The sequence below is a fragment of the Cryptococcus neoformans genome, chromosome 2, assembly GCF_000149245.1.
Source record: "Cryptococcus neoformans var. grubii H99 chromosome 2, complete sequence".
Lineage (NCBI taxonomy): Eukaryota > Fungi > Basidiomycota > Tremellomycetes > Tremellales > Cryptococcaceae > Cryptococcus > Cryptococcus neoformans.
In genome coordinates, this window is record NC_026746.1 from 1,112,442 (window position 1) to 1,134,352 (window position 21,911).

Here is a 21,911-nt window from a genome sequence, read left to right on the forward strand (position 1 = left end):
GAGTGCTGTTAGTGTGGACCATGGTAATAGAAAAGGGGGATTGCCCCTTGTGCAGTGGAAGGATGTTGCTTGCGGATGGAAGGTATAAAGGCTGCCAGGAGGATCGAGGTGCCGCTCCTTTGATGCATATCCCCTTGTCCTGTCTTGCCGTGCAGAGAGTATACTCCTGGCATATACGTAAAATACATGCAAACAATCTATGACCCGCTCTCTGCTCACCCTGAGTGCGGGACGATAAACAACAGCTCACGCGAATCGGCTTTTGCGCAGAAGCAGTGTCTGTTGTTGTCTTTGTTATTGTTATTATTTTTGTTATTGTTGTTTTCAAAGTTCTTCTTTCACCGCCGCTATCTGCTCCTATAACAACTTCGCAGCACATGCTCACCCCACAATGCAGCCCCAGCAACACACCCACAACAACCCATCACCCGCCGCCCGACCACAGCCTCTTCGTGTCGTCCACTCACCCACCATCCCACCTCCAAATCGAGGCACAAGAACTTCAGAGTTAGCTCAAGGCCCAAAAGCCCCATTGGCAGCGCCATTACCGTTGCGCATTACTGCGGCGACGTCTCCAAATCGGAAACGACCGACTCCGCTTGTGCTTGGGAAGCCCAGAGAAGCTGGTCCGGAAGCTGGTCCGGAAGACTGGGAAATACATCAGGAAATATCTTTTGCGGCTTCTTTGGGTGCAAGTGCCGGTATGTGTTATAAAGCTCTTTACCCCGTAGAAGCAGGCTCACCATAGCTATAATCCAGACCATTCCTTGGACAATGAATTGCAAGATTTATCCAAGCTACGCAAAGCAGTGCGACAAAACCTCCTGGCTCGACCGATTGACTCTCCATTAGAACTGTCCGGTTCTGACCAGTCGGCCTTCAATACACCCGGACAACAATCATCCTTCGGCTCTTCCTCTATATCAATGGATAGCATACCCATTGAACAAGTCTTCGATCGGGTGGAGGGCGGAAGTGTGTTGTTGGTCGACACCCGGCCGCTGGCTTCCTTTCTCAATTCCCATTTACCAAACTCCATCCCACTCTCGGTCCCTACTCTCTTATCAAAACGCTTCCAAAAATCGCAGTCTCAATCAAGTCCTTCCTCTATATCATGGGCGACTCTTTCACCTTTTGTCTCTCTATCAAGCGCTCGAGAACGGTGGGACTCGGTAGATCAAGATAAAGTCGAGATTGCTGTGATTTGTCAAGGCGAAGAGGGTAGAGTTGTGAAGGAGATCTTGAAGAGCTTGATCGAAGGCAGAGTTAAAGTGGTAAAAGGTGGATGGGCTGCAGTACTAAATTATGAAAGAGCCAGAAGAACGCTCGTTTCCGGGCAGACCGCTACCCGCCCCTGCCTCGACGTGACTTCGCCAGAAACCGACAGCAAACCTCTTCCCCCTGCATCTGCATCCAATATACTCCCTCCAAAATCAGCTCCGCCATGTGATATACCTCTACCACCTATCCCTGCATCCCCATCCCCACCAAAATCTCTCAACCACCGTCCTTCATTACCATCACTTCGTCCACCTTTTACAGGGCCTACTCGGAATCTTCCTTCACTCTCGATTAATGCCGGTCAAGCGAGTCAGAGACGGACGCCAAAATTGAGTTTGAATTTTGACAGACCTTTGAAGAGTGCTACGCTTGGTGGCTACCATGATATTCCTCCCACACCCCATGGGTTTTCATGTACGCGAACCAGGCCACAGAGGTCTCCCGGATTGTCGTTAAACATACCCCATACTCCTTTCCAGCCGCAACAAGGTCAGATTCAAGACCGGATATTAGAAGACTCCAGACCCAACGGATCCGGTTCAATACAAACCAAGGCGCACGAACAATCGCGCTTCCCGCCTTCCTCTTCGACATTTGGCGATGCCAAGCAGATTGAGAATGAGGGGGAGGACATGGCGCCTAACCTGTATGACGGACCTGCGCCTCGTGCGCCGACATCACACAGTCCCAGTAAAAGTCAAGACTACCAAGCAGCCCGATTCTATTCTTCGCCATCTTCCATGAACAGCGCCCTACCCGCTTCCCCGCCTACGACCCGCCCAGCTGTTGCGCCTTTTAACCCTTCCGTCATCCTTCCATCTTTCCTCTACCTCGGCCCTGACATCCAATCCGAATCCGATGTTCAATATCTTTTCCGATTAGGTGTGAAGCGGATATTGAATGTCGCGTTGGAATGTGATGACAATCAGGGATTGAGCTTGAAAGAGAGGTTCAAGTATAGAAAAGTGGGTATGAGAGATATCGTGGAAGAAAACGGGGTTGGGAAGGGCATGAGAGATGCTTGTGAATTCTTGGGTGAGTTCATCGATTCCCATTTTTTCTTGGTCCCGGACCGACCAAATAAAAAAAATCTGATCTGATATATGTAACAGATGATGCTCGCCTTCACTCTGCACCTACCTACGTCCATTGCCAAGCTGGCAAATCACGTTCCGTCACAATAATCCTTGCTTACCTTATCCATGCCAACGCATGGACTCTCAAAACATCCTATGCTTATGTCGCAGAGCGGCGAAAGGGGATTAGCCCAAATATCGGTTTCGTCGCCGAGCTGATGCAGTGGGAAGAGAAGGAATTGGGAGTCAAGCAGAGTGGGGGCGTGCATGGAGATGGGAATGGGAGGGCTAAAGCTCCAGGTGGTGGAGGCGGTGGTGGTGGTTCAAGGCACATGGAAGATGGAGGTGATGATGAGGGAAAAGGCAAGACTCATCTTCGGGATAGTTTACCGCCTACCTGGTCGAGTAGTGTGGATACTTATACCCGTCCAGCCAAGGTATACTCCCCAGTGGGCAGGGACGATGGTGGAGAAGAAGAAAGTGGAAGGGAAGGAAGGATTGCAGTGGGCGACGAAAGGGAGGTGAGGAAAAATGGTGTCTGGATGCATCATCGGAGGTAAGCGTTCATATTCATTTGTCGGTCAATGAAAAAAATGTTGAAGCTGAAGGAAAAACAATAAGAGCACCTGTGGATCGAACCACCCTTCAACCCGGCCGACGAGTCTCCAAAGCCGGTCTCGAATCCCTTCGACCATTCCTGATTACCTCTACCGATGCCTCCTCCTCTTCTGCCGCGCCTAATAATGGTGACAATATCGATAGTGAACGTCAAGTCAATAACGGCTCAGAGGCGAGACCGTCGCCTAGGGCCAGCCCGGGGATGGGTATGGGAGGGCATGCGATGACGCCTGCCGGGGATGGACCCTTGAAGTGGATATAAATCTCTGATGATGCGCTAAATGGGCGAGGAGGGCAGAGAGAGTGATGATCTATTGTGACGTTTTAACGAGCCATTGCGCTTCTACTATCTACTGGTTGCATAATTTATGGGTTGTTCATGGACTGTATAAATATAATTTATAATTTATCAGTTGTGTATATGTATATTTCTTCTTGCCTAACCTTAACCTAAGTCAATAACGAGGGCATTAATAGTAGTAGAAAACGGCCCAAAAGCAAGATTGCAGGAGTGTGGTACTGTGTTAAACAGCCGCTCAATTGCCGCTATTTATCACGTACAACGTTCTTCCGCTACAGGGTTGATTGATTGCCTTGTCAAAAAATACACATTGATATAATCTGAGTTTGTGATATCTATTTCGAATTTACTAATTATATTTACTCTGTCCGCCCATTACGGTGGGCTGGGGCTGTTGTCATACTATGTTATCGCCCCGATCGCCTGAGCCGCAGCCAACGAAGCGGCCGAACGAAAAGGCGAGAACAAGATATTCAAGCGACTCCCTGAGTCTCCAAAGGTAGTTGAGAAAGGTCCATTTATGACATAGCATGCGAGGTGCGAGAAGATATCGGAAAGACAAGCGTGAGAGATTGCTCGAAGAAGGAATGGTGGATAATGAGCGGAAATTCATAAATCTAGAAACTGCAGAATAGCCTTAGACGCAAGTGGCTGTCAATAATTTTAATTAATTCATTCGAAATGAATACTAAATAAAGAAAATATAAAAAGGTCAAATAACCTTGCTTGCGTATGGAGGCGTTTTAATTTAAGGGGATGTATTACTTTGGCAGTGAAAGATGTGCCACCACCAGATCTCGTCCTTGGCGCACCTAATACCCCTGACGCGCCTAACAGATCTATGACAATTGTCTCTTTCGGAGCCCGAAGCATCCAAACAGGAACAACTCCCGGATTCTTCGGACAACACCACGCATTTCGGGGAGGTTGGAAGATTGTGAATGGCGACACGCCACCATTTCTTTGATGGATAATTGTTGGGGCGCGGGCAACTAAAACTTTGATGTCCAGCTGGCGGGTTACGGGCGTACGTCAAGTCAACAAAAGTTATTTATTCATTACGGATGACGATGGAATGCGAGTGAAGATCATCTGATTGCATACGCGTAAATCTAGGGTCACTGTCGCTTGGCTACATTGAACGGCAACTGGACAGATCGAAAGTCAAAAGCAAACTCTATTATCGTTGGCTTCTCGAAGGGAATACTGACTTGAGCACGAGCAGCGGATCGACGATCGATAACACTGTTTCGACTTTACGTCCCAAGCGTGGGCGGGGGCATCACAAGTAGGAGAGTGCGGAAGACGCGTTTAAAATCCCGTGTTGTTGTATTTCCTTTTCTCATTCTCCCGCTCCCGACTCGGACTTCGGAATGCGGGACGTGCCCTTCATGATTCAGACGGTGAGAAGAAGATAAAACTCAGGAGCGTCAAGATTCCCCTGACGATCGCAATTTGCACGTTTGTGTGCTTTTCTTCACCGATGGGCTCGGGATTTGAATTGTACGATGAACTTGTAGTACGTACATGGGTGCTCGTTCACCATCCATGATGTAATATCTTAAGGGCCGCAGGCAGCAGTAAGTAATACATTCTGTTAAATGCCAAAAAAATAGATCTTCTTCAACGATAAATCTTCTTCTCCTTCCGCACAGTCAATCGCCAGCTTGCTCCATTCTGAGACAAACTGATCTTCGAGGCCGACCTGTGATCCTCCAGGCCGACATAGGGAGCATCTGGCCTATGAAGCTTCTTTTCCAGACATCAGTACGCCCCCAAGCTTCCCTGTCTCGCATTGGGAAGAATATCTTCGATCTAGGGGAAGCAAAAAACTTTCTGTCAGCATGCTGCTCATATAACAAACGATATAGATGCAGAAATGACGTCCCTTGTTACCTGCTGTCCTTTGATCAAGCGCATTCCCGATCGGACACGGACGACGCATGTTGTGTTCCCTCCATTTGCGCCATGACATTACAGCAGCGGCCCAGAACCCTGTCTGGAAAGGATGTAGTCAAACTTTGGTGAACTGGTGAATGTTGTATGCAAGCTTCCCGCATCAATGCTCTTTACAACTGGATCTCCTGCAAAACGATTATTGAAGATTGAAGATGGATTGCATCCAAATCAGGGGGCGCCCTACTGCCGCGATTAAGATAGGGACCTTGGATCCCTTCCCGCCGTCTACAAAGGTTGCAGTTAATAATATCTCTCCCACCCTTTCTCGCATCCCTCACTTACTCTTTACCTCCCTTGCCGCACGCACGTCCATCTTATCGCTCACCACATCCGTACCCTTACTCCTTAGATCCGCATCCTTATCCTTTTTGAAGAGAAAAAGCTCAACAAAATCTAAATCCTGCACAGCTCTAAGCAGTCCTGCAAAGTAGTGCCATCTCCACTGTGCACCATATTAGTGAGCCCACATGCAATGCAGTCTTTAAAGGGAATAGGGCGTTACTTATGCTCTGAATGACAAATTATAGTCCACATCATCTATCTCAACGGGGTATCCACTGCAATTTTTTCATCGTCTGAAAACTCAGAAACACATAGGCAGGACATCAAGAGCCGGATAACTCAACCCTTATAGTCCAATAGACTACGGAACTAAAGCAATAATCCTGGTTTTGACACCTACAGGACGCCAAAGGACGCGTGACAGAAGGAAGAAGAGTGTGGCGCGGGTCAACAGCAGATCGGACGTGAGCACCGTCTTAGAATTTAAGACACACCAGTTCTTAGATGTTGCTTTTTCTTTTAAACTAGCCAATCTCCTTCATTTCCATCTGTTTCATGGCATTTCGGTAGAGGGGGCTTTCCTATTATTGCACAGAAAAGCTCTCATATACAGTGGTGACGCCTGAAGGTCACGGCTTGGAAGGCGCAACAAGGTTGGTTGATTCCCCAAACAAAAGCATGGTCAAGAAGAAAAGCCTAACGTGGTTAATACAGAGCAAAAAAGCACCCAATACTGCATGGCATCCAGTAATACCCAAAAATCCTATTATCGGTCCCAATTATGCTTCTGGAAAGTGATTATTCAGAGAAGGGAAGGGAAGAACTGCGTTCTCCCGAAAAAGATCGATCTGAACACGGACGTCCCGCGGGCAGGGCGCATTCAGTCTCTAGGTATGAGGATCCTCCTATTCCTGAACAAACAAGGAATCCCTCTTCTCCAGAGGCCAGTACTACTGCCCACGAAGCTCAACCGCTGGTGCCTTCATCAGCTGAGCAAAATCTGTCCACTCATTACGTTGTGCGCCCCCTACAGACACCCGACGCCCAACAGCAATCTACTTCTTCAGCAAGAATTGTAACGGCAACAGAATTGGGACGGTCCGAACCCTCTCCTCATCAGCAGCCCATAGAGGGATTGCTCTTACTTCGTCAACAACTTCCTACAAGCCCTACCAGAAAACGATCCAGAAGCCCTTCTCCTTTTGGCCGTATTAATAGATTTGGGCGATCGCGTACTAGCTCTCCAGGTGGATCAAAATATGGCGGAGATAAGGCAAGGAGTCGTCGCAATACACACACAGGTGAACTGGAAAGCAATATACGCGAGAGAGAAATGCAGTCTAGATCACCACACAATGTTACAGACTTTCTGACTGAACGTCCTTCTTCAGCACTTCGCTCTACTGCTCAATCCTCATTATCTTCTTTCGGGGGAGGGCTTGTTGACATGAGGCCACCATATTTACCTCCCATATCTGACTGGAAGCCGACGGAGACATCTCGAAGTGGGCCAATAAAGCCCAAGCTTTCTTCTTTGGTGTCCGATTTTCGTAGCCTGTAAGTGGCAAATACTGGGCGTATCTGATTGTTAAGAATAACTTTCTAACTTCACATGGCGTCAGTCCATCACCTTTTCCCAATGTTCCTCGATCAGCCAGTTCATCCTTTGGTCAGTCAATAGCCGGTCCCTCCTCTCAACCCCAGAGATCGCCTAAACCACGGCGAAGAAGTGAAGACGTTCATCACTATCCTCCCAGCCCTGAATTGCCCGCGCAAGTTCTTGTTGATGAGCAAACTGTTCGATCGCCTAGACCTTCACTCGATAGGCAGCAACGCCTTGGTATACCAAGCCCTTCTCTATCTGATCCTGTAAAGCGTTCTGGAGAACAGTCCCTTTCTGCCACCAAAGGGAATCGCGCAGGTAAGCCACGTGATAGTTCAATACTACCGAGAATAACGGTGGGCTGACTGTGTACCGAAAGAAAGGACACTTTCTACCAAAGGCGAGAAAGGAAAGGGTGATAGATTTGAGCCAGGTGGGAGTCGCCCAGGGAAGAAGAAGGCGAAGCATCAATCGACTGAGATGTTTCCTCCAAAGGGCAGTAATACTGACAATGGTGAGCCGCTTGTCTATGAGGGAGTCCGATGAATCAGAGGATGACTGGCGAAACTGATTGTAAAGTGGCAGATGCTCCAGGGCCAAGTGTCGATGGTAAGTTGATGAATAAACGGCCAGGTCTTGCCTTGTGGTTCACAAGGTTGTTAGTATTGATGAACCTCTTTTAGCGAGGCTTTCCATCGAGGGCACCGGTGACGAGGGTGCATCGGGAAGGGCCTTTGATATGCAGTGGACTCCCGATAATATGAAAGCATATTGGATGGGTTATGATTCGGCTATGCGGGATGTTAAATTTGGGAGGGGTGACGTTAGAGTGAATATGTTTCAAGAAGGTATGACCTGGATAAAGAATCCATCAACATGAAATAGCTGATGTAAAGTAGGACACGCAATGGCCATGGAAGTCCCAATTGATGAACAGCATCAGGAACATTCCAAGACCAGGACTCCAGCTACAACTGCCGAATCATCTCAAAACCTTAGTTTCAGCGCTGCTTACAGACCCCCTCCTCCGCCTCGGGCTGTCACACAACCACAATCGCCGACTCAGAGGCTAGTCCCGCGAATGAGACCACATGGTATAAACCAGCCTGAACCGCTTTCGCAAGGCGCTATAATTTCCCCCAGTATGGGAAGGGCGACTCACTCGACTTATGCGCCCTTTGGTCTGGGACCCTTCAATCCTGTTGTCCATCCGCCGCAGAGGACGCCGACGTATCCGGCACACATGCCTAATTTCGCTGCCCCTGTCCATCCTGCTAACTACCAGATTGTTGCGGATCGACCAAACAAGCAGCTGCAGGCACCTGCTGGCACACGGTTCCATCCGCCACAAATGCATCCTCCTCCAATATATTCGTTCTCCTCGCCAGAATCTTCCTCCAGCTATCGGGAACGAGAAGGGTCTGGTCTCGAGCCTGTCGGCAGTTCTCATCATCAGAGGAAGCGTCAACTGATCTCTTGCTATCCTTGCAGAAAGCGTAAGCTTCGCTGCGATGGCCGGCGACCGGTCTGTGAACAATGCGAGAGAAGGAAAGTCGCTGACCAATGTGGATATGCTGAAACTATCAAACGACGAAGGAGGACCAAGAATGCTGAGGATGATGATATCGAGATGAGAGAGGAGGGGGATGAGGAAATCGAGGAAGGAAAGGAGGGCAATATGGGACCGGGCGCGGCTTAATTTGAACTTTTCTATCCCTTTTTCCGGCTTTTTTGGTCATCATTGCTCTTTTTAAGCCTTTTTTAGGCTTGCGTTTTAAAAGCCCATTTCGGGCTTGTTTTAAGCCTTTGTTTACAACTTGCATCGATATATGTCATCATCTTCTGTCTCAAGAGACTTTGTGCTGACTAAATATTATGCATCATGGCATAGAGATGCATTCTCATTTTTCACCTCCAGCCTCTACGACAACATGCTACTACGTATCTTTCATCCAGTTTATCTTACACCAAAGACCCGCGACTGTAGGGCGTGTCCCATGTCAATTTTTAGCAGCTTGAAATGGGCCTGCAGCTAACCCTTGGTTTGGTTGGTCGAATCACAGGCACCAAATCATAAAAACACAAAAAATAGAATCATTAAAGTACAATATACAAAAGCACAATTCGAGACATCCACTAGGAGGAAGATCACGAGCTTCTCTTCTTCCTAGCGGTTTGGGCCTTATTTTTAAGGCACTGCATGCCCAGTGACCGTATAGGCCACTTGCTGTTTCAGCGGGCAGCACCAAAGACGTCGACGTCTTGTCGGCGACCTTCATCAAGGTTAGCTGGCCATCCAAAACATATAAAAGAATGTCACCCACAAGACCCATGAAGGGCACACACTCCTCATAATCCGTCCCCTTCCACGCGGACCCACTTTATCACCGAACGCTCGGACAGCGCTTCGGCGGACATCCTTCTAAGGAAAGCGTTGGGAGCTTATCGGCGACAAGGGAGAAGTCCGAGAGGGAGAGAAAGAGGCGTCGTTGAGGAAGGAGGCAGAGCGGGGACGCCGTTGACATCAGCTGCAAGAGACAGGAGTCAATACATGGGCAACCTAGTCAACAGCAAGGGGAATAGGAAGGAATAGAGGAAATATCGTACCTGTTCTCTGGGATTGCTGATGTTCCTGGGCTTCAGCCAAGAACCCGTCTATCAGCTCTTGGTCACTCCGAGTCCTCCTAGGACGAGGATGGGAGGGGACATCAAGATGGGTTTGAGAGTGTGAGACTCCCCCACAGAATAAGGTACAAAGCCGTTTACACCTCTTTAACCACCACTTCTCTGCCCACCGCTTGATGAAGACGCAAGACGAGGGCTGGATGATGTTGGTAAGGCAGGGCGAATGCTGGATCTGGTTGGGCGGGACATTGTAGATAGAATGACTAGAAATAGAAAGTAAGGTTGTGAAAGACGTAGCGAGATTTTGTGTTGAACTTTCTGGAATCACACTATGAAGCCAGGACTATGGACTTATATAAGAACTGCATGCACTCACCGAATTTTTTACCACTTTATCTATCCTGCACTGCTGCTCCACAAACCTGACTCCAAAAATCAGTCACGTGAGACGAATCAGAAGTGCTCCAACAAGTGTGCAGACAGGTTCGACCGAAACATCAAACCCTTCCAAAGATTTTGTACATCAAGGTTATTCCAAGGCTTCAGACGATGTACAACCACCCGTCAACAAAGGAAAAACTCATGTATTGAGACAAGAACACCCGCGAATACGATAACTCCAATATCCGAGACGTATTTGATGGCAGCGTGTACAGATCTCTCTTTGGAAACAGAGATTGAGATGGATGGAAGAAAGCTGGGAATCAAGTACTTTGCCGATGACAGAGATACTGCTCTCTCATTCCCATCGGATGGGTTCTGCCTTTTTGACAGTGGCTCAGGCACGTGTTGGCCTCTGGTGCTTTTCAATTTCAACCTAACACCAGAAGAAAGGGTCCATACCCGCCAGATACTGTCGGTGGGACTCATCCCAGGCCCTAAAAAGCCAGAGGATTTCGATTCTTTTCATCTACCCATTAGTGGAGGAGCTTTTGCAACTCACAATTGGAGTGCGTACACGGGATGCCGACCTGGAAAGTTTTTTTACACTCAGGGCGCATCTCCTTTATGTTTCAGGGGATATACGCCTGCTGTATCAATGATCATGCACATGAAGGGCGCAGGAAGCTTCCACCCCTGTCGGATGTGCAACGCAGCCTCAGTCCGACATTCCCACAACTGAGACTCAAACCAGCTGTACTTCCCCCTCCAATCATCTGCCACCGATCCGACTGTACCCGACCATGATCCCTATAACCTGCCTCTTCGCACCCACTACCAGTTCATTTGTCGCCAAGCCCAAGAGGTGGCTGCGGCATCTAGCGCAGCTGAGAAAGAAAGGTTTGGGCAGGAACATGGTATCAAGGGTCTGTCCATCCTTGAAAAACTCCCCACTATCGACGTTCCTCCTCCTTTCCCCGTCGATGCAATGCACAACCTTTTTGAGAACATCCTCAAACTTCCAAGTTAATCTTTTCTAAGGGCTGTCAAGGACTTGGCTTGCGAGGACTTTGTCCAAACTACCCCCCGTCAGTAGGCAGATGTTGGCGAGGCAACTGCTGCTGCCGGTGCGACAATCCCTTCATCCTTTGCCGCTAGACCACCGGGCTTCGTCATGAATAGACAGGCATGCACAGCTGACACATGGTCTTTTTGGCTACAGTATATTGCACCGGTTTTGCTGGATGGACTACTTTAATCAAGGTTTTACAAGCATTTTGTGCGGTTTTCAAGCCTTGTCAGAGAATGCCTGGCCTATGGGATGCCGAGGGAACGCCCTTGAGGGTCTGAAGGGAGACTGGATTAAGTGGGGTGTGGACTTTTAACGGTGAGTTGCATATTCAGATTACATTATGAACTTTTCTTAGACATTACATTCCGTTTAATCTGGGAATTAGCCTAGCCATCTCCATGTTTGTTCGGCTCAGGTGCATTCAGTCTTCCACTTCGGTTTAATCGTCACGATGATGGGGCCCATTTGGGTGTCGTGGCAGTTCGCAATGGAGCGTTATTGTGGCGATCTTGGCCGAAATCTAAGGAACATGCGACACCCCTATGATGCCAGCATGTCCTAGCGGATTTTGGCCAAGAGTCATCTTCAACACATTGCGAACAAGTACGATCTCCACTGGGAAGGTAGAGGAAGGATGAGCGATGATGAAGCACCTGAGCGGTATGAGAGGGTCTTGCTGTCGTGTAAGTCCAAGTCATATCATATAACGCTTGATGCATAATTGATGCCTGTTCATATGCGCATTAAGCTTTGACCTCCCCGACCAATGGTGCCCAAGGTATCATCCGACCCAGCCTGGTGAATAAACTCGTCAACACGATGACCACCCAACACAATATCCCACCGACTAATGAGCTTAGAACTTTGATGTCAAAGGAAAAGCTGAGGGTGTGGAACCGTGTTCGAGTGTTGAATGATGGCAATGCTATTCGTATGTCGAGGGTGAATATTGCTGAGGAGAACAGGAGGTGTGCCTCCTTTGTCGCGGGTGAGTTGGACTTTATTTAGTCTGAAGAGAGCTTTTGAAATTGATGATGAAATGTTGGCTGTAGTATATGGTGTGTCTATCGACCGCAATAGGCGTCATCCAGCCAGGCGTGTAGAGTTCGAGGGACCACCTATGTTATGGTGAGCATCTGAACTTGATCACCATCGACCTCCCCTGCCACCCGGAATCCTCCGACACCCCTCCTGTTACTCGCGCCTTCGCCCATATCAAGCCAGCGGTGTCACATAAGCACCGTATTGGCAGCCATGAATGGAGCTACTATAAAGAGCACCAGGCGGAGGAGATTGTGGATCTGGCCTCTGTCAATCTGTCGGTTGGAAGGGTTAAGAGTCTCTCAAAGCCCGGCACCACCTATAAAGGAGGAGATGCAAGCCGGGCCGAGCAGAAGGTTGAACTTGGATCGCGAAGAGAGGGAGCAAGCTCTTGAAAGTAGACGAAGCCTACAACCCAGGAGTGACTACTAATGGCGGACTTCTCACTCAGAGGCTCATGCGTATTCCGGCGGAAGGTATGATAGGAGCTGCCCATCTCACTTGTTGATAGGTTTTTCCCAGGCACGAACAATGCAATGACTGATCAGTCATCATTGAAATGCGGCCTCTGGGGTATAAAGGTGTTGTAATACTGGTTTGTTGCATAATAGGAAGAAGAGGGAAAGAACCAAGAAACAGATGTACAGAATTATAAACGTCCCTACGCGTCCCTGACATCGTTCTTCCTACAGCCACCACACCTCCACCTGCTCACACGTCCTCGTCAACTCCAATAAAAGGATGGCGTTTGGGGGACCTTCCAAGTTAGGGTAACCGAAGGACTGAACTACGGAAGCGGGGACTGATATCATAATACCTTAGCCGTCAGCTACTTGATGCCAATGAAGGATGACGTAGTGGGTTGAGAATTAAAGTGGATCCGAGCGGATGAATTAAGCAAGCGGGAAGAGCACAGCTTACCATATCCGCAACTGGAACTCTGATGGAGAAGGAAACAGATCCCATACGTCGCTTTGAGGCTGAAAGAAGCTATACAAAAGAAAATGAATCATCTCATCTCTCATTCTATTCGGCAGCTACTGTTTCCTGACTTGTGTCCCAAGATACCTCACAGGTAGCAAGTTGTCAGGGGCGAGAAGTCAGACGCCGAAGCTAACGAATCATTATTATTAGTTTTCGGGGCGGAACAGATTGATGGCCATCGAACATCAAATCCTAGGACGCTGATTGTTATTTTGTGCCTAGTTGCAGCCGAAGCATGTCATCGGACGGTTGGGCAAACATTCTTCGGACAGAATTTCTCTGGAAGAAGAAGCGGATGGTGTCCAACACCTGGTGGCATTGACTCGGAGCCGAGGATAGGGTAACCCGTCAAGGCGTCAAGGCGGCAAGAATAGAGAAAGGGGGGTGACTATTCCGTCGTCTTCTCTGGTCTCAGACTTGTGAGCCGATATTTTGCATTGTCATTTGTGAGCTTATCGTTAGTAGATGAAAAGACAGCTCTAAATTGTGATGGCGGTTGCCATTGCCCGGGGAATGCCTGAACGGTTTATAGGCATCAAATCTTATGAGCAGCAATTTCGCGCATCAGTGAGGATTATTATCACACCAAGGACAAGAGCTATTATCAAGGCGTGTGTCTCTCACAGGATAAGGAAGGGCCAGGCTTCACCTCACTCCCTCCGAGCGTTGTCGCCCGATGCCCACCCCACAACTGGCAACACCTCCAGTGTGGGGCGTTGAGTGATCGTGCTAAATTAACGTTTGATAGATTATTTGATGGTTGATGGCTGACCGATCATTAATTTCCCGGCCATCCGAAACGAAGGCATGGCCGAGAAGGAACCCTGTGTCTGTTGGAAGATGTTGCTTGCTGGTGCTAATAACGCTTAGCTCCCTACCCAGCCAGAGTCAGATAATGGAAAGCAGTTCGGTACCGGGCCCCTGTCGATCTATATACCTTTCCACCCTCCACATAACACGCTCTGGATGGTATCTGATGGGTACCCACCTCGCTAATCAGTAAACACATCATCGACTACTTCATTTGGCGTCATAGCTATCTCACACCGCAGCCCCAAACCATCACTCTTACCCGAACACACAGTTGTCACGATGTTATACAAGAGTCACAATCTCTGGCTTATGGGGCCGACCGACGATCTTTCATTCCCCATATCCCGGTCAAACCAAACCAGCCTCCATCTCCTCACACGTCCGCGATTCACCTCCCGACTCCTGCAAATCAACAAAACATCCTTCGGCATGCCTCTTCCCTCCAAAACTTGGATACTGTGGGCTGGGACTAGATTGGCAGCAAGTAGAGGAGTTCGCAGATGATAGCCCGTCTGCTAACCGAAGGACTTTTGCTTACATGGTGTTCAAGAGCTAGGGGCAATGGGGAAGAAGCTTCATACGCCAGAGCTACTCACATGCCAATTCACAAGAAATGACAAAAAGGATGAAATTGAGATTAGTCGGAGTCAGGATTGTGACTTTTATTTTGGCTTCGACTTGCTGCTGCCTGTTATTAATTGCAGAGATTTTTGCAATGAACAGTCACCTTTCGTTGACAGGTTGATGTTGGTGGGTACGCGTTGTTACTGTATTTGCTGTAAGTCGAAAGCTTCCGCCCGCTTCCGGGAGGCGGATTTGGAGATAGATAGAAGAGATAGTCTACTAGTTTTCTATAACTTGCATTGATATATGTCTAAAAAGTGCAATGAGTGTCGCATTTAGTGACTGCTGACATATCGGTGAATCAAGGTAACAAGTAACAAACAAAACATCACAGGTGATAAACAAATCATCAACGACGAGTTAATAGCAGGTTGAAAGACCAGCGGATAGACCGCCATCCCGTTATAGTAGGCGACGGGTGGAATGAACGTGTGTGAGCGGAGTGTAATAATAACTGACGAACAATCTCCTTGATGTTGGCGGGGGAATATCCCTATTACATCTTTACGTAATATACCTCCACATCTCTCAATTGTTTTGCACTTTCAGATTTTCCAGAAAAGATGACGTGCAGTCCGAATAGAAGACAACAGCCAGTAGAAAAAAAAAAGAAAAACACAAAACCCAATAGCTAGCCTGAAGATGCCCTCGAACCCTTCATTAGAAGCCGTTTCGGCCGCAAATGCTACGAAGAGGAAGAATGCTCCCCGGGACGACGAAGACAGTGTTTCTGAATCCGGAAGCGATGTCGTGAGTACTTTACCTGCCTTTTTATGGAGCGTTTTAAGGATGGTCCACTAACCTGCTTTAGAGCATGATCAATGTAGACTTTGACTTTTACAATCTTAATCCTGAAGTTGACCTGTTCGTAATCATACTTATTGTCGTACAATGACTTCAACTGACAACTTACCATTCGTGTAGCATTGCGGTCAAGAGGCTCCTTCGTCAGACTCTCTCCTACGATGAGGAGCGTATTGACGTCCACCCTTTAGCGGAGCTCTTGCTTGCCGAGGGTATAAGACTACAGGCTGGTAGCTCTATCAAGACAGATGGGGAGGAGAGTGATCCTTGGGGTCTTGTCGCTGTGATCGACATCGTTAGACATAAGGTATGTTCCGTTTAAAGCAGAAAGATCGAGAATTTGACATTCTGTGAAAGGATCACCCTGCTCTCAAACCATTTTTGGACTATCTCGGCTCGACTCTTGCAAATGGCGACACTGTTCTTCAATCAGTATTCAATCCTTCTTCACCCAACACCCGTCCGGCTCTCGTTTTCTCCCTTCGTATGCTCAACTTGCCTTTACCACTCATCCCACACTTGTATAGGATGTTGCTGGAGGAGCTTGAGACCAAGGAGGAAGGTCGGTTTACCCATTTTTTAGTTTGGGGTCGAGGCTACAGGTTGGAGGGTACTGAAGAGGGTATGGGTTTGGATATGAACGTCGTGGAGAAGTCTTCCAAGAAGAAGAAGGCATCAGGGAACGAGACTGTTGCCCTGTCCGCTGGAAGCTTCCCTTACCACCCCGAAGAGGAGTTCATGGACAAGGTGAGTGCATGCCTTATAAATGCGAGATCATCTCTGATGAACAGAACAGGTTGCAAGTCAAGTCCACACCTACAACTTCAAGACTGCCGCCCCTCGAGATGCCGAATCCTTTGGTGTCGAGCAATTTGGCAGGTTGGTGCTTCTGGAAAAATCCAAACTCGTTAATGCCATCCAGTCCATGCAGGCGGCATGCCAATAGTATTCCAAAACTCCTCATGTCTTGCACGATGTATCATAGATAATGCATACCCTTATGACTGCTTGGAAGCTTCGCCCCCAGCGGCCGCCTTCTCTTCAAACTTCTTCTTCATCACAAAGTAGTTACTGTGTAAGCCACACTCGGTCTTGGCCTTACCCTGCCATCGACCGCTTCGCTCAGCAGCATCACTGGCGGCGTTGGGATCAGGGGGAGCCGTGGAGTGGACGTCACCGATAGATCGGTAGCCCTTGTCGAGAAGTGGGTTGTAAGGAACTCCTCTGTAAAAGAATCAGCACTGAACCGTGGCGATGACGACTGATACTCACTCCTTGTCAATGTATTCCTTGACCTCTTTAAAGCTCCATCCGATCAAAGGGTTGATCTTGAGCAATCCTCTCTCATCGATTTCGAGCACCTTCAAGTCTGCTCGGTCGGCGCCTTGGCTTCTTCGCCTACCAGTGATGACTGCCCTGACGCCCAGCTCCTTGTAAGCCCTGGCTGCAGGTTCAACCTTCACCAGATAATCATAGGCGCCCTCATCAGTTTCCCAGAGCTTCTCGCCATACTTGGCGGCGAATTCTTCAGCAGTAGAGACGCCGGGGGGAGTGTAGATGTGTAACGGAGCAAGATAGGTGTCGGCCATGGTTTGAGCGAGAGCAAGGGTTTCGGGGAAGTGGTGAAGGGTGTCAAGAAAGATCTATAGCCAAAGTGAGCAACGTTGGCATACAGCCAAAAAAAAAAAAAAAAAAAAACTGTGCGACGTACAAGGGGAACAAGGTGAGTTTCTTCGCGGTCCAAAGAAATCTTGGAAATCATATCTACAGCGGCTGTACCAGTCCTATAAATTGATGAGCATACAATGACTGGGCGAGCACAGCTGAAACTTACAGCCCGAAAGCAGTAGTCTGGTACAAGCCATCGACGTTGTCGACAGCCCAGGTCAAGATCTCCTGAGGAGTCTTGCCGTCCAGTTCGGCGTTAAATCGCTCGATTTCCTCAGGGGTGTACTGGGGAGTGAGGATGTCTTCGTTCGTCATTGTGATAAGTGGCGTGTTTGAGTTGAGTCTGAGAGAAGCTATATATACTCGTTTGTGGAACGAAAGAGCTTATAAATTCCAAGCGACGGCTGAATCATGTCAACACGCCCATCTCGAACTCTTGCGCGGAATTCCAGAAATTCTCGATGATGTGATAAGATTACCACCGTTACGTAAGACGGTATGCCATGTGGCCTCCACGTCATGGAATGTCTACTTTTCCACGTCTCATTCTGCGAACTGTCTTTTCCATTCGACTTGTCATCTCTCGTCCACAAGATGCGTCCACAGCATCTTCTCCCGCTCCTCCTCCTCCTCCTCGCGCCCGCCATACATGCAGCGGTGCTCGCCATCGACTACGGCGCAGAGTTTACAAAACTCTCCCTCATCAAGCCCGGCGTGCCCTTCGATGTCGTTTTAGACAAGGACAGCAAACGAAAAATCGCGAGCGTTGTAGGATGGAAACGAGACGAACGAGTATTCGGCGCCGAAGCAAAAATGGCTGTAAGTAGTTGACACGCCCATTAAAAAAAACAAAATTAGCTAAAAGTAAAGCAGGCCACGAGGTTCCCCGACACCCATTACCCTTTTATAAAACCTCTCCTTGGCACGACTACTCCCAACACCTTTCCAGTATACCCCGTCAATCCTCATGTTACCAATGACACATTATACTTCCCCCACCCCTCACCTCCCTCCTACATCTCTCCCGAGCTTGTTTCTCCTGAAGACGCTTGGACGCCTACTGCCCTCTTGGCACAGCAGCTCTCATATTTCCGCCACCTCGCAGAATTGGTTCAGCCTGCTGGATCAAAAAAGGAAAGCGTAAACTCTGTTATTGTTACCGTTCCTGCATGGTGGGATCAGGCTCAGCGCCGTGCGTACCGAGATGCGTTGGAACTTCAGGGTATGAATTGCTTGGCAATGATCTCAGAGGGTACCGGCGTTGCGCTCAATTATGCCATGACAAGGACTTTCCCCAATTACGACCCCGTAACTGGACAAGGGGAAAAAGAGTATCACATTGTCTATGACTCTGGAGCTATGACCACCACCGCTACTGTCTTTGCGTTCTACCAAACCAGCGAATACGCAACGCCAAAATCAAAGACACCGATCAACACAACTCACATCGAAGTGCTTGGAACTGGATGGGAGCATATTGGTGGAGTGATGTTGGACACTGTTATCCAGGATATGCTCCTCACTGACTTTGTTGGCAAGACTAAGCGGGAGGAGGTCAGACAGGACAAGAAAGCCTTGGCCAAGATCGCAAAAGAAGCTACCAGAGTCAAGCAAATTTTGAGTGCCAACCAGGAAGCTAATGTAGCTGTAAGTGTTAGATCCACCATCATCGACTGTGGCTTATCTTTTGAATAGATCGAGTCTCTCTTCGATGACGTCGACTTCCGTTCAACTATCTCTCGTGCCGACCTCGAAGAAATTGTGGGAGCTGCCGACCAGTTGTATGGCAACCCTGTCGTTTCTGCTCTCGAGGCGGCGGGTTTACAACTTGGAGATATCAACTCTGTCATACTCTTTGGTGGTAATACCCGAGTCCCGCTTGTACAGGCCGCCCTCAAGTCTGTTCTTGGCGGTGCTGAGGATAAGATTGCGCAGAATGTGAACACCGACGAAGCCGCCGTGCTTGGTGCCGCCTATTATGGAGCTGCGTTAAGCAAGCAGTTCAGGATCAAGAACATCGATATCAAGGAAAGGAGTGTTAGCGAGATTGCCTTCAAAAATGGCGGCGCGATCTTCCCCGAGGGTACCGTTCTCGGCGAGCGAAAAGCGATCACTCTTCCTGCCAAGGGAGATGTGACTCTTGAGTTCACTGAGCGCATTTCTCATCCCGACAGTGCCCATGCATCCTCTCGCGAGCCCCAATCTATTCTCTCCGTTGAAGTTCACGACGTCGAAAAAGCCCTTGCAGACTTTACTGCTCCTGAACCTGTCATCAACATCACTATGCGTCTCGATCCCAAGGGTCATGTATCAGCTGCCAACGCTGTTCTTGTCTCCAATGTTACCGATTCAAAGGATGGTGGTGTAGCTGGCGCTCTCAAAAACCTTTTCGGTAGCAAGGAGGAAGAAGCGAAGGAAGGTGAAGAAGACGACAAGGAGCAGAAGGACACTAAAGGCAAGTCGCCTAAAGTGGCTCTCAAGTTCCGAGAGAAGCACCTCGGCCTGAAACCTTTGTCTGGCGAAGAAAAACGTACCACCAACGCCCGTATTATCTCCATCTCTGCCTTTGAGGCCGCCAAGGCGTCCCGCGAAGAGGCTCGCAATTCACTTGAGTCGTACCTCTATGCCCTTCAAAACTCCCTCAATGTCGACGATGGGCCTACCGCCCTTACTGACTTTTCTACTCCTGCCGAGCAACAGGCTTTGAAAAAGCTTCTGGGTGAGACATTTGAATGGTTAGGCGAGAATGATGAAGTCGCAGAGGAGCCCAACTTGAGGAGAAAGTTAGCAGAACTTGAGGGATTGGAGAGGCCCGTCGTCTTCAGGTACAACGAGTACCGTGCGAGGGATAAGGCCGTCGCCGACTTCCAGCAGGCCATGCTTCTTGCTCGTGCCTTCCTCATTGACGCTCAAGCTAACTACACGAAAGCTATGGAAGCTGCTGCCACAGCTACTCCCGAGGACCCCGTGGCTCCTCCCAAGCATACAGAAGAAGAGTTGAAGGGTGTCGAAGCCCTCTTGAAAGAGTACACTCAGTTCATCGATGAAAAGATGAAGGTGCAAGTAACTCTGGACCAAGACAAGACTAAGGACCCGGTCATCACAGTCAGAGAACTGGAGGAGAAGGGAAGGAGACTCCAAGCCACTGTAAGTGCCTCAGCATCAATATTTAAGATTGGCTAACATCTTTACAGATCTTGACTCTCCAGAAGAAAAAGACCCCTCGTAAGCCTCGACCGACCACGTCTTCGTCCTCTGCAACGAGCTCTACCACTCTCGCCTCCCCTACCGACCACGATCCTTCCCCTGACGTTACCGAGTCCCCATCTGACGTCTCTTCAACAACCTTGGCTTCACCGACTGATCATGGACCTTCATCAGAGACGTCATCGGCCGCACCTACTGAGGGCTCAGATGCACCTAGACATGAGGAGCTGTAGTGTAGCATAGAAAAAAATCATGAATCATGAATCAACAATGAAAATACTACCTAAGTTCAAGTGGATGACATACATGGACATTGGTCTGCATTGGTTAGTAGCCTAAGATACACATTTCCTAAGGTTCATTTCCTCCCACCTAACTTTCCAGCCAATTCGGCTCTCAAAAGATCCTCCTTCGATTTGGCTTCCAAGCCACTTTGACTCCTGAGTTCGTTGATAACATCTTTTGTCTTGCCAAAGTAGACAGCGGAAAGAAGGTTGCGCATCTTGATCTCCATGTCTTCAACTATCCGGCCAATATTGCTAATGTGCCCTTGAGGAGTCGTTAAGGGATAATCAATCTCGGCCTACCACCAGAGTCAGCCCAATATTGATAGACATGTCCAAAGCATGTATTAACATACCTGTCTTGTCATGCTGCCGCTCAAAGTTACCCCTCCTTTGCCTTCGCTATCTTCAAGCCCCTTACTCTCAGCCTTGGCAAGGGTAGCAGTCTCGAGGACAAGCATCACAGTACTCGTCAGCTTGTACTTGGCTGAACGGCCGCGTTCATGGCATTCGAATACGTGGAGAGAGTCCCAGGACCCGCCTGACGCAGTGGGGACATCTGATTGGGATTGAAGAGCTTCGTGGAAGTCAGTTACACAACTTCTCCAATACATAGTTTATCCAAAAGCTTACACTTCTTGACGAGAACAACACCGGCGAAATTCATCTCCTTTCCTTGGGGCTCATCATCAAGGTCCCACAAGTAAACGCTGGATACACCGCCTTCAAAGTACATCTCGCGATAAGTGTCGAATGCCGCATTCAGCTGGACCTCGAGCTCTCTAAGTGGTGGAGATGGAGTAGGTCCGGGGACTGGCTCGGGGAGGTAGTTGTTTGTCCATGGCGATCTGCCAAGTTAGTGTCAGAATGAGCCAAAGACTTTTCACAAAAAACGAATAGACGAACCGGAACGAATCACCATCACGATTGTAATCGCAACCCAAAAACTCTCTCCCCTTGTCTTCATCTACAAGGACCTTTAAAGGCTGATCGACGTTACCAAGTAAATCATCGGCGTATTCAGGAGCGAGATCACAAAGCGCCTTGACGTTCTCTTCCACGCGTGTGGGAGGCAAACGTCGGAGAAGGTCGAGGAGTGAGTCAAAGATCTCTGTGAGGTGGTAAGTGACAGTGAGCCCGGTGAGTACTCACGGTCTTGGTCTGCCATTTTGTGGATTGCCTTTGTTGAAATCGCTGTCGAGGTCGTTTTCTCCATCAACTGCTTTGTTGTCGTTGCCTCGATAAGCGTCATCGTCACTTCTATCAGTTACGTAATTATTATCTGTGG

The 21,911-nt window shown here is 48.7% G+C and overlaps 8 protein-coding genes and 7 non-coding genes; 8 read left to right on the top strand and 7 right to left on the bottom strand.

Annotated features, from left to right (window-relative positions):
• Positions 1–204, top strand: part of CNAG_03892 (chaperonin GroES) — a 995-nt gene extending 791 nt beyond the window's left edge. Inside the window, exon 4 of the mRNA XM_012192142.1 lies at positions 1–204. This exon is cut by the window's left edge and continues 251 nt beyond it. The gene's annotated coding sequence lies outside the window, so the exon portion shown is untranslated.
• Positions 205–284: 80 nt separating this feature from the next.
• Positions 285–3,415, top strand: CNAG_03893 (MAP kinase phosphatase). Its single transcript, XM_012191874.1, has 4 exons — positions 285–701; positions 760–2,316; positions 2,394–2,913; positions 2,979–3,415. Exons 1-4 carry the CDS (start codon positions 392–394, stop codon positions 3,235–3,237), a joined length of 2,646 nt encoding a protein of 881 aa, XP_012047264.1. The 5' UTR covers positions 285–391; the 3' UTR covers positions 3,238–3,415.
• Positions 3,416–4,851: 1,436 nt separating this feature from the next.
• Positions 4,852–5,333, bottom strand: CNAG_12178. XR_001045478.1 has 1 exon: positions 4,852–5,333. It is a non-coding gene; the product is annotated as a hypothetical RNA (non-coding RNA).
• Positions 4,899–9,035, top strand: CNAG_03894 (hypothetical protein). The gene is made up of 8 exons (XM_012192143.1): positions 4,899–5,692; positions 5,763–6,170; positions 6,232–7,074; positions 7,140–7,438; positions 7,500–7,634; positions 7,706–7,729; positions 7,804–7,968; positions 8,020–9,035. The coding sequence occupies exons 3-8, from the start codon at positions 6,299–6,301 to the stop codon at positions 8,817–8,819; spliced, it is 2,199 nt and encodes a 732-aa protein (XP_012047533.1). The 5' UTR covers positions 4,899–5,692; positions 5,763–6,170; positions 6,232–6,298; the 3' UTR covers positions 8,820–9,035.
• Positions 6,263–8,808, bottom strand: CNAG_12179. Its single transcript, XR_001045479.1, has one exon. It is a non-coding gene; the product is annotated as a hypothetical RNA (non-coding RNA).
• CNAG_12180 lies at positions 8,980–10,087 on the bottom strand. XR_001045480.1 has 3 exons: positions 9,728–10,087; positions 9,445–9,648; positions 8,980–9,393 (listed from the first exon to the last, which is right to left on the bottom strand). It is a non-coding gene; the product is annotated as a hypothetical RNA (non-coding RNA).
• CNAG_12181 lies at positions 9,239–10,132 on the top strand. XR_001045481.1 has 1 exon: positions 9,239–10,132. It is a non-coding gene; the product is annotated as a hypothetical RNA (non-coding RNA).
• A 113-nt stretch (positions 10,133–10,245) lies between these two features.
• On the top strand, positions 10,246–12,899 carry CNAG_03896 (hypothetical protein). XM_012191875.1 has 4 exons: positions 10,246–11,513; positions 11,584–11,881; positions 11,947–12,186; positions 12,251–12,899. Exons 2-4 carry the CDS (start codon positions 11,833–11,835, stop codon positions 12,328–12,330), a joined length of 369 nt encoding a protein of 122 aa, XP_012047265.1. The 5' UTR covers positions 10,246–11,513; positions 11,584–11,832; the 3' UTR covers positions 12,331–12,899.
• CNAG_12182 lies at positions 11,502–13,094 on the bottom strand. XR_001045482.1 has 3 exons: positions 12,741–13,094; positions 12,047–12,316; positions 11,502–11,993 (listed from the first exon to the last, which is right to left on the bottom strand). It is a non-coding gene; the product is annotated as a hypothetical RNA (non-coding RNA).
• Positions 13,095–13,286: 192 nt separating this feature from the next.
• Positions 13,287–14,869, top strand: CNAG_12183. The gene is made up of 3 exons (XR_001045483.1): positions 13,287–13,317; positions 13,374–13,642; positions 13,689–14,869. It is a non-coding gene; the product is annotated as a hypothetical RNA (non-coding RNA).
• A 13-nt stretch (positions 14,870–14,882) lies between these two features.
• CNAG_12184 lies at positions 14,883–15,089 on the bottom strand. The gene has a single exon (XR_001045484.1). It is a non-coding gene; the product is annotated as a hypothetical RNA (non-coding RNA).
• A 131-nt stretch (positions 15,090–15,220) lies between these two features.
• CNAG_03897 (protein BCP1) lies at positions 15,221–16,479 on the top strand. XM_012192144.1 has 5 exons: positions 15,221–15,410; positions 15,472–15,524; positions 15,585–15,771; positions 15,822–16,211; positions 16,261–16,479. The coding sequence occupies exons 1-5, from the start codon at positions 15,303–15,305 to the stop codon at positions 16,408–16,410; spliced, it is 888 nt and encodes a 295-aa protein (XP_012047534.1). The 5' UTR covers positions 15,221–15,302; the 3' UTR covers positions 16,411–16,479.
• Positions 16,432–17,555, bottom strand: CNAG_03898 (phosphoadenosine phosphosulfate reductase). XM_012192145.1 has 4 exons: positions 17,299–17,555; positions 17,176–17,248; positions 16,737–17,107; positions 16,432–16,688 (listed from the first exon to the last, which is right to left on the bottom strand). The coding sequence occupies exons 1-4, from the start codon at positions 17,445–17,447 to the stop codon at positions 16,463–16,465; spliced, it is 819 nt and encodes a 272-aa protein (XP_012047535.1). The 5' UTR covers positions 17,448–17,555; the 3' UTR covers positions 16,432–16,462.
• Positions 17,556–17,694: 139 nt separating this feature from the next.
• Positions 17,695–20,632, top strand: CNAG_03899 (hypoxia up-regulated 1). XM_012192146.1 has 4 exons: positions 17,695–17,951; positions 18,006–18,779; positions 18,828–20,279; positions 20,327–20,632. The coding sequence occupies exons 1-4, from the start codon at positions 17,727–17,729 to the stop codon at positions 20,570–20,572; spliced, it is 2,697 nt and encodes an 898-aa protein (XP_012047536.1). The 5' UTR covers positions 17,695–17,726; the 3' UTR covers positions 20,573–20,632.
• CNAG_03900 (capping protein (actin filament) muscle Z-line, beta) lies at positions 20,268–21,856 on the bottom strand. XM_012191876.1 has 5 exons: positions 21,776–21,856; positions 21,530–21,734; positions 21,257–21,471; positions 20,980–21,200; positions 20,268–20,922 (listed from the first exon to the last, which is right to left on the bottom strand). Exons 1-5 carry the CDS (start codon positions 21,837–21,839, stop codon positions 20,698–20,700), a joined length of 930 nt encoding a protein of 309 aa, XP_012047266.1. The 5' UTR covers positions 21,840–21,856; the 3' UTR covers positions 20,268–20,697.
• Between the last annotated feature and the right edge of the window lie 55 nt (positions 21,857–21,911).

Excerpts from the sequence above, each read along its gene's own strand:
- CNAG_03893 (XM_012191874.1), top strand. The coding sequence starts at position 392 with ATGCAGCCCCAGCAACACACCCACAACAACCCATCACCCGCCGCCCGA. Across the intron at positions 702-759 it reads TTCTTTGGGTGCAAGTGCCG|ACCATTCCTTGGACAATGAA; the intron begins GTATGTGTTATA and ends GCTATAATCCAG. Across the intron at positions 2,914-2,978 it reads GTCTGGATGCATCATCGGAG|AGCACCTGTGGATCGAACCA; the intron begins GTAAGCGTTCAT and ends AAAAACAATAAG.
- CNAG_03894 (XM_012192143.1), top strand. The coding sequence starts at position 6,299 with ATGCTTCTGGAAAGTGATTATTCAGAGAAGGGAAGGGAAGAACTGCGT. Across the intron at positions 7,635-7,705 it reads GGGCAGTAATACTGACAATG|ATGCTCCAGGGCCAAGTGTC; the intron begins GTGAGCCGCTTG and ends GTAAAGTGGCAG. Across the intron at positions 7,730-7,803 it reads TCCAGGGCCAAGTGTCGATG|CGAGGCTTTCCATCGAGGGC; the intron begins GTAAGTTGATGA and ends AACCTCTTTTAG.
- CNAG_03896 (XM_012191875.1), top strand. The coding sequence starts at position 11,833 with ATGAGCGATGATGAAGCACCTGAGCGGTATGAGAGGGTCTTGCTGTCG. Across the intron at positions 11,882-11,946 it reads TGAGAGGGTCTTGCTGTCGT|CTTTGACCTCCCCGACCAAT; the intron begins GTAAGTCCAAGT and ends ATGCGCATTAAG. Across the intron at positions 12,187-12,250 it reads GTGTGCCTCCTTTGTCGCGG|TATATGGTGTGTCTATCGAC; the intron begins GTGAGTTGGACT and ends TGTTGGCTGTAG.
- CNAG_03897 (XM_012192144.1), top strand. The coding sequence starts at position 15,303 with ATGCCCTCGAACCCTTCATTAGAAGCCGTTTCGGCCGCAAATGCTACG. Across the intron at positions 15,411-15,471 it reads CTGAATCCGGAAGCGATGTC|AGCATGATCAATGTAGACTT; the intron begins GTGAGTACTTTA and ends AACCTGCTTTAG. Across the intron at positions 16,212-16,260 it reads AAGAGGAGTTCATGGACAAG|GTTGCAAGTCAAGTCCACAC; the intron begins GTGAGTGCATGC and ends TGAACAGAACAG.
- CNAG_03898 (XM_012192145.1), bottom strand. The coding sequence starts at position 17,447 with ATGACGAACGAAGACATCCTCACTCCCCAGTACACCCCTGAGGAAATC. Across the intron at positions 17,108-17,175 it reads AAACTCACCTTGTTCCCCTT|ATCTTTCTTGACACCCTTCA; the intron begins GTACGTCGCACA and ends CTTTGGCTATAG. Across the intron at positions 16,689-16,736 it reads AAGGAATACATTGACAAGGA|AGGAGTTCCTTACAACCCAC; the intron begins GTGAGTATCAGT and ends ATTCTTTTACAG.
- CNAG_03899 (XM_012192146.1), top strand. The coding sequence starts at position 17,727 with ATGCGTCCACAGCATCTTCTCCCGCTCCTCCTCCTCCTCCTCGCGCCC. Across the intron at positions 17,952-18,005 it reads GCGCCGAAGCAAAAATGGCT|GCCACGAGGTTCCCCGACAC; the intron begins GTAAGTAGTTGA and ends AAAGTAAAGCAG. Across the intron at positions 20,280-20,326 it reads GAAGGAGACTCCAAGCCACT|ATCTTGACTCTCCAGAAGAA; the intron begins GTAAGTGCCTCA and ends ACATCTTTACAG.
- CNAG_03900 (XM_012191876.1), bottom strand. The coding sequence starts at position 21,839 with ATGGAGAAAACGACCTCGACAGCGATTTCAACAAAGGCAATCCACAAA. Across the intron at positions 21,735-21,775 it reads CAAAATGGCAGACCAAGACC|AGATCTTTGACTCACTCCTC; the intron begins GTGAGTACTCAC and ends ACCACCTCACAG. Across the intron at positions 21,472-21,529 it reads CGTGATGGTGATTCGTTCCG|ATCGCCATGGACAAACAACT; the intron begins GTTCGTCTATTC and ends CTAACTTGGCAG.